At 41.6% G+C, this 11,041-nt stretch overlaps 1 protein-coding gene across 14 annotated transcripts in view; it reads right to left on the bottom strand.

The window, feature by feature from the left end:
* Window positions 1-732: 732 nt before the first annotated feature.
* Window positions 733-11,041, bottom strand: part of Rapgef6 (Rap guanine nucleotide exchange factor 6) — a 176,724-nt gene continuing 166,415 nt past the window's right edge. For 4 of the 14 annotated variants that reach the window (XM_031354886.1, XM_031354890.1, XM_031354895.1 and 1 more), the window contains 3 exons: window positions 9,423-9,651; window positions 7,553-8,055; window positions 4,112-5,711 (listed from right to left, as the gene is read on the bottom strand). In XM_031354886.1, the coding sequence (XP_031210746.1) occupies window positions 5,365-5,711; window positions 7,553-8,055; window positions 9,423-9,651 (1,079 nt within the window). In that variant the 3' untranslated portion in view covers window positions 4,112-5,364. The other 10 variants (XM_031354887.1, XM_031354892.1, XM_031354889.1 and 7 more) reach the window with 7 other exon arrangements.

Below are 11,041 nucleotides of genomic sequence, written 5' to 3'. Positions count from 1 at the left end.
AGAGGCTGCACAGGCTCATTGGCTGCCAAGGATCCTCACACAGTGGATGCCCTTCTTCCTCTACTCACTGGACTATGTGGGGCCCACTGCTCTGTCACAGTACATGTCTTACACTTCCTTACAGGTTCCAGTTTACATTGTGGCTCTGATGACCTTGATGTGAGCAGAGCTTCTGGAAAGCTCATTCTCCAATACAAAGGGACCATGCTTTTAATTTTAATTTTGAGACGATATGGTATGAATGGAGGCTGGCAAGTTCTTTAGGGTCCAACAGCATCTGTACCAACCGTGACAGTTTGCCCATGGGTATTTCTGTTAGGAAGCAAGTTCAATGGGGTTTAAAGTTAATTGTTACTTCATTTGCAACAAAAAACATCTTTTACATCACTTTCACAGATTATATGGTTGATAGTAATAGAAGACTCCCAATTTCTCTGGCGACTTGGGAGGCAACACAGTTAAGTTTAGTTAGGTACCCTAGGCTGGCTTCAGACTATCCATTTAGTGGAAGGTGACTGTGACTCTGGTCCTCTTGCCTCTGCCTCCCCAGTGCTGCAGTTGTAGCTATGTTGTAATATCCACTTTTATGTGGTTCTAGGAATCAAACCCAGGGCTTTGTGCATGTTAGGGAGGCAAGCAGGCTGCAGCCTGAACACTCCTTTGAAGTGACCTGGTTAACTGTTCCAATGGGGTCTGTATAATTGGGAAGGAAGTACACACAGTTAACGCACATTCTTTATTGGTTCCGATGTATTAGATGTGGTAGTAAATGATACCCTTACATTTTCTTAACCAAAATATAACAAGTATTTACACTCAGTAAAAATACAAAGCATACAGAGGCACTGTCTTTCTAAAAGACATAAGTTTAAAAGGCATCAAAAACTAGGAGACAACATTGCTTGTGATAGGATGCCTTACAATCAATGAATTGTGCAGATAATTGTCACTTGATAATAGCAACTGTGCAATTTTGCTTTTGTTTCTGATAAACTCACATTTCAATTTTAAAACATCTATCAAGTTCAACTGCATTCATTCTGTACAATAAAAATAAAGAGGTCTTTTTCATTTTTTTTTTCTTTTTGTTTTTCAAGACAGGGTTTCTCTGTAGAGTCCTGGCTGTCCTGGAACTCACTCTGTAGACCAGGCTGGACTCAAACTCAGAAATCCACCTGCCTCTGCCTCCCAAGTGCTGGGATTAAAGGCGTGAGCTACCACTGCCCAGCTAAAGAGGCCTTTTAAACAACAAAAAAGCCAAAGATGATTGGGCTTCAAGTTCAACTTGAATATGTACCTGACTCGTCTCAGCGGACCCCACCTTTTGTAGCATGTAACAGAATGCTGCAAGGACACACTCAATGTCTTCTAGAATGTTTCCATCCAAATAATCACTGTTTTAAATGTTTAAGGAAACCCTTCTTCGTTTTTTTTTGTAAAATAAGGAGACCCTTATGGTTACTACTACTCTTCCAGCTTGGCAGAGATCATGGAGGTAATCAGCATGTCACCCTCACAAATATTCTCTAAAGGATTCTTCTCCCCAAAGGTCATTTATAACGACATCAGTTAGAGGAAATGAAATCTGGTGATTGCAAGTAAACTTGCTGTAAGCAGTGGCTGGATTTACTAATTTCTAAATGGTTTACTTTGAGAGTTTGTTGAAATTTATTATTTGGCAAAACTCTGCACTAACAGTCTCCTGCTTTGACAGTTTTGGCAGGTGCTGGGCACTAGTCTTTTCAGTTATGTTGCACACTTACAACAAGGACAAATGGGGACTTGGAACTGAACAAGCATAGGCTTTAAGGCTTTCCTTGCTCTAGTCACATGACAAAGTAAAAAAAGACAGACATGATTTTTTTCAGGGACTCATATACATCAAACTACAAAGCATTTGGTTTTTATTCTGATCAATGTGATCAGTTGGTCTGAACACTCATAGATAAAGCTTGATTAAAACCAAGGCAGCTATACAATGCAGGTTCAAAGCCACAAACCTTAACTTTCTGTGCAAGACATTTATATCTTTAAGGGCCAAAGCAGGCAAGGGTCCATCTGTTTGAAGACCTGGTGGATAAATAGAAGCTGTGCAGACAGCACATTTTTCTGGAGCAATGGATAGAAAATGGTGACAATGAGTACCCAAACTTGGATTAAAAAGGTGGATATAGCAAAAATATTTCTTTTGTTTTGGACATGAAAACAATCTGCAAGTAAGTGAATAAAAAGATTCACAATCAGAAAACAGCACAGTTCATAGGCCAGATCAGTTAAGCATGGCTGTCAAGCTGCAGCTGACACTCAGGCTACTTTGCACTTAAAAGGGTCAGTAAGGCTGTGCCTCACTGCACTGCTCGGCACCTGGGCTCATGTCTAAGGCTTTTGGGTTAATGTTTCCCCAGGGGAATTCTTCAGCCATTATGTTTCCTAGAGACAGGCATTCTGTGGGAAGACACAATACTGTTACATTTGCAACTGTTCTGACTCTCAAGTGATTGGACAAAAAAACAGGAAGAGAGAGCAAGGGAAAAGTACAAACTTGAAAAGGCGGTTGGTCACATGACTGCTTTGTAGCAAAGCTGTCATGGTCAGTGCACTTTCAATGGCTTTGGCTTTTTTTTGTAGTTACAGAAGTTTATGAAATCTTATTTGCCTTTACAGTAAAAAGAAAATCAAAACCTTTAAATATATATACAAAATGTTATACTTAATTTGTAAAAATGTGAAAAGTACACTTTATTTAGTAAGCAGTCACTGAATTTGAATTGTATACTTAAGAGTGCCATGTCCAGGAGGTCACAAAGGATGTCCTTTCCAGGATGGAAGTCCCCTCCATTGTTCTAGCTTCTCTCTCTTATATGAGTCTATCTCTTGGTGACTGGGCTCTGTGGAGGGCTCAAAGCTCAAGTTCAATGATTGCACATGTGGTTGTGCGCTGTAAGCCACAGCATACGCCACAGGAATCTTCACCATTGCATCGGGATACTTTGCTTTCTTATTGTTTTGTGTGTGTAGAGCATTCTGACTGCATGTATGTCTATGTGCCACAGGCATGCAGTGCCTGTGGAGGTCAGACAAGGGTGTTAGATCCCCTGGATCTGGAGTTACAGGCAGTTGTGAGCCATCATGTGAGTACTGGAATTAAACCTGGCCCTCTCCAAGAGTATCTTAGCCATCTCTCCAGCTTCTACAATATTTCTTTTAAACTAGAAATTCCATACTTGAGTTGTGAAATGTTAGCTAAGGGTTCTATAGAAAGAAAACTCTTGAGAAGCCATTGCCAGTGGGTTTGCAGTATCCTCACAATTGGATGCAACATGATGTTCATTTCAGAAACAAGTTCAATGTTAATCTTTCCTTCTTTTGAAATTAGAGTTCTCCCTTCCTACTCCCGCTTTGCTCTCCTTTCCGAAAGATTGCTAAGACCCCTGTGGCTGCTATAGCTCACATCATGATGAAATGGCTGCTTGCACTACATCTGCACAGGTGTCTCATTCCCACCTGAGTGTCTGCTACAATGGTGCCACATCTCCGTACCTGTGTTGGGATGACATCTGCTGCTCAGACCACAGACAGCTTTATAGACTAAGACAAATAACAGCTAACAAGAGCTTTTGAATACAAACAAAATGACAATACTTCAAATAATAAGTTACTTTTCAAATACACAAGACTATCCTTGGTACTGGCAGACATTTTGAATGTGTCCTTTTAGCCCAAGCTATGGCTTGGAAATAATAATAATACCACTATGTTAAAATGACTCTCAAAAGGAAAAACTTATAGTGATATACAGGGAGACAACTCTGAGCTTGAATGTGGTCCCAAGGCAGGAGTGATGTGCAAAGTATAGGCTGAGATCAGGTGCAACACCCAGATAAGGAAACTGCACCTGCAGGGACAGAACAAAAGGAAGCACAACTCAGAAGAGCTCATCCACAGAGCCCAGTGGGGAACCCTCAGCGTTAGTGGCAGCAGTGAGCTGTTGGCCTTGGCCTGCAGAACCACGAGCTCTTGTCCATGGTCCTGACTTCCAGTGGTCTCCAATGTGCAGTCCAAAGACTAGACTGCTGACACCTGTTCATTTTCTGAAAATAATGAAGACACAATTAGCCAGCACATCTACCTGTTAATGCAGTTCAAACAATAACAGACAAGATTATCTGCTACATAAGAAGCTTTCTATATCTCAACAAGTCTTGGTAGATACCCCCATCAAGGCTCAGGTGTAACTGTAACACTGAGGGCTAATAGAAAACTGGAAATTTCAAAATTAAAAAATTCTTTCACACTTATTTTTCACATGTATGTGTGTACATAAATGCCACTGTCCATGTGTTTAGTGTGAAATGTCAGAGGACTATTTGCAGAATTGCTTCTCTTCTTCTGAGGATAAAATTCAGGTCGTCAGTCTTGGCAGGAAGTGATCTTGCTGGTCCCTGTAGTTTCATTTTCTTTGGTGTGTGTGTATGGGTATATGTGCATGTGTATGGGTACATATGTATGTATGGGTGTGTGCGCACATGTGAGTACATGTGTGTATATGTGTGTGTGTGCGCATGTGTTATGGAGACTAGAGGCTGACATCTGATGTCTTAATGAATGGACCACTCTCTATTCTACGTACCCCCCATACCAGGATCACCTGGTAGTCCTAGAGCTGTTGATCTGACTAGTCTACATAGCCAGCTTGCTTTACGGACCCTGTCTCTACCTCCCTAGTGCTGGGATTTCGACCAATTTTTACATGGGACTCTGAATTCTGATCTTCCGAGCCATCTTCCCAGATGGCTTTAGTGTATCACTTTACTATTATACTGTTTAGAAGGATAAAACATTTATTTTTAGTGTAGACACTACTTTTTAAACTTTTGCTACAGTTACAAAGTTCAATAAGAGGAACTAAGCCAAGAGTGTTTTTTAGACAACTGTCTTTTGTAAAACTTTATTCAACAGACATCAAGTATCTTCTCTCAGAATTCTCCTACTGGAAACTTCTACTGTTTCATTATCAAAGATAATGATACTTCATTTGAACTGCCATCAGAGAAACAGCACCCTGATTCTGTGTGCGCGTGTGTGTGCATGTGTGCGTGTGTAGTGTTTGAGGACCAGAACTCAGGCTGCCAGGTTTGTACAGGTGCTCTTGATGGCTCAATAGAATAATAAATACATTAATTTGTTTTTAGTAGTGCTGGAGACTGAACCTGGGACCTCATTTGTGTTAGTCACTCTATCACTGAGCTATATTCCTAGATTCTAGTTTAAAAAAAAAAAAAAAAAGCAAATTCAAAGAGATTAAAAAAATGACAGATTATTACAGATACCAGAGAAAAGACCCTTTTATGCTCCACAATCCACTTAAGCACCATCGAGACAGTTTGTCAACGTACCATCTGCTTCGCTATCTGCATCAGCCACATCTGCTAGTTTGGGATGGGACGGCTGCAAGCTATGCCTCTGAGGCTGGGATCCGATCTTCGAGGGAACCCAGGCCGAGGTGTGGCTACTGGGAGGAGCTGGCGGCAGTCTAGACAGGCTGTTAAGCATCATCTTTGATCTCTGTACTGCCACACTATAGTCTGGAGGTTTTAGGTGCGGGTGGGGTCCTTCCTTTAGGTCCGCTAAAGAAATTCCCAGATATCCTGGAGGAGTGGGAGGTGGCTCCCTATACCTATCACCTTTCTTAGGTGAGGTGACACAGTACACTGGTGTGAAAAAATAAGCAGTGGAAATGTTAATGGAAAAACATAAGAAACAAAGGAAAGAACCATACACTGAACATCACAATGGCAAAAATACAACTTAAAAACAAACAAAATGAATACACTTAAATACAATGATAGCAAACTAAAAATGTTCTTACAAACACTAATATTTAAACTTATCGGATATTTTAAGGAAACTCTACACACAAGACAGCTACATGAATTCAGAGAACAGTGACAGGACACCTCTCCCCAGGTACCTCACATCCAACAGCTCGATCAAGCCCTCAAGCCTGAAGACAACCAGTCACAAACACACTTCTGTTGGTTCTGAGTCACAGACCGTCTTCTGGTGCTCAGGGTGGACACATTCCCAGTCCAGGCATGCAAACTAATGATCTTTCCCGGTGTAGATGAACTTTTTGTGGGATCTTATTTTTGTTTTGAGAAAGAGTCTCTACACAACCCTGGCTCACAGAGATCTCAGGCCTCTGACTCCTGGTGTTAAGATTAAAGGTGTATGCTGCCACCCTTGGCTAGTATCTTACTTCTACCTCCTGTTTCCTGATTAAAGTGTTAGAAAAAAAACCTCCAAGGTTTAGAAAATATGACCTTAAGAATAATGGTAACTTTTCTTTTTGTTGAGTGTATAATAAGCCCCTGGAATGGGACAAAGCTTCAAAAAGCATCAGAACAAGGAAGAAAGGACTGAAGCTCTTGCTCAACCATCTGTTATACACAAAGAACATTTAAGACAGACACTCTGACAACATAGAAGCAGAATGGATTTAAGGAGTATTAAATAATTCTCACATCTACATCTCACATCACACCATCACAAGAGCTTTGTCCTTGTGGATTTCTAATCTCCTACCAATAAAACTCGAGAATAGTGTAATGTCAAGGCCAGAGCAGGCCTCTGCTTTCATCTGAGGACAAGTGGACATGACTAAGTATGGCAGTGGAAAAGTTGTCAAGAGAAGAGAAAAAATGAAGAAGGATTTACTCATATCACCAAGAAGTGAAAGATATTAAAATTAGCACTCAGAGGGACCTATGCTTATATATTCCTAAATCCTGAAAAATCCTAAATAAATCCAAGATATTACAAGATTAGCATATTTGATGGTCATTTCATGTAACAGAAAGTAGAGACACGATGTTAAAGTACACACGTAATTCAGGGAATAAACAATTTGATGACTAAATGTACTGCAAAAGCTCACTAGACAGAAGCCCTCACATCAGCTGACACCTGGTGATGTAAACCGGGCTAGGTACACAGAAATGCCTGGGCTCTCTTTCTGTCTCAGTGATGCCTGGGTGAGTGCAGGGCCTGTGGAGCTAATAATCAGAGTTGGTTCAATATTTCAGCATGTCTCTCTGCCTAAAAAGTAAGAGGACCTGTTGTTGCTGTCACGTATACATAGTAACTGTGGTCCCAACAAGTTAGCGAGATCAATACAACAATCTTTTCTTCCCCTGCTCATACTCCTAATGGCTTGAGGATGAACTCTGGAACTTTAGGAAGGGCATCACCAAGGCTTTACCCGTGTGTCCATGTGTTCCATGTGTATCTGACTGGTAAGTATGTTTTCTGTTAATATTATTGTCAATTCCCTTCTTATTTTATATATAAATACAAGAACATGCATGACAGAGAAAAAAAAAAAAGCCCTGGAGAAGCCACAAATTTTGGAGCAATAAATTGTGGAAGGAAGAAAAAAAGTATAGCAGGGAGAGAAAGAATAAGATCTGGTAAAGATAGCCCCATATTTCTTTTTAGGGGGAAGGGGTAAATGATGCCTCAACATTAGTGATACAAATAAACCTGCACTTACCAATCAAGCCCTTGTCTGTACTGGAAGTGACAGTTTTATAAACAGGGTCAGTGGTATCCCTGGGCTCCAAGCCATCAGGTGCCTCTGCTGGTGCACTTTCCAATACCCTCCGCTTAACTGTCCCATAGTTTGGTTCGCATGTGTCAGACAGTGAGCTGGATGAGGCCCAACTCTGTCTCAGCTGGTTCGTCTCTAGGCTGCCTTTGCACTGGCCACAAGTTCTTGAGCAGCCTTTAGGACAGGCGCAGGGCTCACAGTCAGTGGGCTCAACTTCAGCAATAGGGTCATCTAAATGCGTGTGTCTGTAGGAATTCAGAAAGTCCCAGCTTTTTTGACTTTGAAGGCTTTGGAAGTTGTCGTGGGAGCTGCTGGAACAGGAAGTCCAACTGCCCCGACCACTGTCAGCTGCTTCCAGCACAACATGCTCATGAGACATCTCTTCGCTGCTCAGAGAAGACGAGACAGCTACACCCTTGATAAGAGCCGGCTTTGACAGTATCCACCTGAAGAGTGGGGACAGATAGACGAGCAATGAGTAATCTGGTGGCACACTGGAGACTCCCCAGCACATGCCCTTCCTACAACAGACCAGGACACACCCAAATCCTTAGCTAGGCAATGTTTCCTATAAAAATACAAGATGAAATTTGAAATGAGTGGACAATTACACCTTTGCAAATACACAGCTCCCCAGTGTGGAAAATTCAGTGTTTCTAAGCTGAGGAGCCACATTTTACTTTTTCACAAACATGGCAGGAAGCCAGCTACACCCTTCCCAATGTGCCTACTACACAGATGCAGCATTTACAGCAAGGGTTCCAACATGGGCTCCACGTAGCCAGCAGTCTGCTTCTACATAGTCTGGGGTAGAGATGAAGGTTCCCTTTCTGTTCAACCTGCAGCATGCGTGCTGGCACTAATAGCTACAAACATAACACAATACAAAATCTGTAAGCATATAAATTAAATATGATTATAAAAACACGGTGAGGCATTTTTTATTACTTTTTTTTTTTTTTTTTTAAGGAGCGACGGACTCAATTGTGCTTTTCTTGAATGTCAATTTTCTTTGGAAGACAACATAGTTTCAATGTCAAAAGGCTAGACATGGGAATTCAGACCAAGGCCTGGTCCTACTCTCTTAGCTCCTACATTGTGCTGGACATCCAAGCTGGCCTGGAAGTCTGCTGTACAAACACACATGCTGGACTGGAAGTCTGCTGTATGGTGTAATCTTTCTCCAGGAGCCATACCTCTAGTAACAACAATAGGTGCACAGTGTTTGATGAGATCCATGGCAGAAAGTAACCTGAACAGAGAGTTCAGGAACACATAAAAAGGGTATCTACCAGGCAGTGGAGGTGGCAGCAGGTGGATCTCTGTGAGTTTGAGGACAGCCAGGGTACACAGAGAGACTGTCTTAAGAAATAAAGACAGCCGGGTGGTGGTGGCGCACGCCTTTAATCCCAGCACTTAGGAGGCAGAGGCAGGCGGATTGCTGAGTTTGAGGACAGCCTGGTCTACAGAGAAACCCTGTCTCGAAAAAACCAAAAAAAAAAAAAAAAAAAAAAAAAAAATCCAAAAAGAAAAAAAAAAAGAAATAAAGACAAGGGCTGGTGAGATGGCTCAGCACGGAAGAGCACCGACTACTCTTTGGAAGGTCATGAGTTCAAATCCCAGCAACCACATGTGTACATGTGTATCTTTCAAGTAGTATGCATTTCTGCACTCAGTACGTACAAAGGGCATAAATGTATGCCCTTACACAATATGCCATATACCTAAGCTACTGAGGGAGGGTACAAGTCAGGCTCTCAATGCTGCACACTGGCTCTGCTTTTGAGACAGGAACACAGACATGGATGTTTACCCGTGAGAAAGCTGACTGTGGTCTGAAATTCCTGAAGGGTGATCTGTCTTTTCCAATGCCCCTGTGGGCTCAGGAACTGCTAGGCTGTGGGTGTAACAGCGTTCATCCTGCCCAGATGTAGACATGGAGTCAACAGAACCATTGCTCACAATGCTGGACCGAGAGGAGATCTCACTGTGGCTGGAGTCAGACAAGTTGTCACATTTACTTGATGGTGTGAGTATATAACCTGAATGAGAAAAGAACACCCATCAAACTTCAAATAAGGAGACAGACAGGGGCAGCCTAGGGGAAAAACAAACAAACAACAAAGTAGGAGGGATTCACACTTGAGGATACAAGGATGGCAATTTCTCCATTCCTTTCCCTACATAGCCAGCCATTCACCTACCACCCACAACCACATCCACAGAACTCCACATTGCAGAAAAACATCAAAATCTAGTATTACTGTCCCAGACTCACATACCTTCTCAAATTTTCAGTAAGAGCAATGAATACATTATAAACATTAACAGGTACACATCGTACAGTTTTCAACCTCATTTTAACTCTGTATTCTCTTCTTTGACATAAAATATTTCATGGCCCACCCTGTGGAAGCAACAGGTGGGCTCAAAGAACTGTACTTAGAAATCTTCAAAGGGCATTCACTTACCTCAGATATTCCACTTACTCTACCCAAGTCTTTTCCCAAGCAGAGGACCACTATTTCAATCAATTATTTGTGGTGATTCTAAAAATACAATTCAGGTATTCTTGTACAGGTTGGGCAAAGGCTCCAGCTCTGTTTTTGTGTGTACGCACATACATTAGTGGTGCATGTCTATGTTCATGTGGTTATATGTGTAAGAGGTTGATTTAAGAGGTCTTCCTCGATTGCTTTCTACCTTATTTTTCTTTTAAGACACTGAATCTGTAATTCATCAGCTGGCTAGCCAGAGAGTCCAGATATTCTCTCATCTCTAGCTCCCTGACCCATGCTAGGGTTATATAATGCACAATGGATTTTTACCTGGATGCAGGAGATAGCGAGTCAGGTACCCACATTTAAAGGTCTTCCTAGCCCTGTTTCAGTTTCTTTAAACAAACTGTTTTAGATTTGGACATGATTAATTTTGCTAAGAATTAAATAGCTGAACATAATGCTCAAGTCTTTTGTAGAAGGCCTGTCTGTTTTGGAGGGATAAAAGGGTAGGGATAGAGTAAGGTGAAAGATCCAAAACCACACCCACAGTATGATGGCTAAATGGACCAAGTGGTCTATAATAGCAAGAACTCATACTTTGGTTTCAGAATAAGAGAAAACGCTGTAGCAATTCCACAAGGGCCTGGTCCTTAAGAAGCAACAATGGCTTCTTGTTCACAGGGCACAGTGAGGTGTGACAGGTCACATGACTTCTGGATCAATTCTCAAAACATCACTCAAGAAGAAATGGAGACTCCTGTATGTTCCTGATCCTCAGTAACACAAAGAGGAAGACAGCAAGCTAAGTGTGAGGGTCTCCTTAGGCCTTAAGAATTTTGGCATGTGTAACTAAATTCACTGAAGAAAAAATGGCTGTGAAGCAACATTTTTGAGAGGTGTCATTAATCATTTTATAGAAAAATCATGATCC

Source organism: Mastomys coucha, unplaced genomic scaffold, assembly GCF_008632895.1.
Source record: "Mastomys coucha isolate ucsf_1 unplaced genomic scaffold, UCSF_Mcou_1 pScaffold5, whole genome shotgun sequence".
Taxonomy (NCBI): domain Eukaryota; kingdom Metazoa; phylum Chordata; class Mammalia; order Rodentia; family Muridae; genus Mastomys; species Mastomys coucha.
Note: the sequence above shows the minus strand (reverse complement) of the source record. Positions and strands in the feature narration are given on the sequence as shown.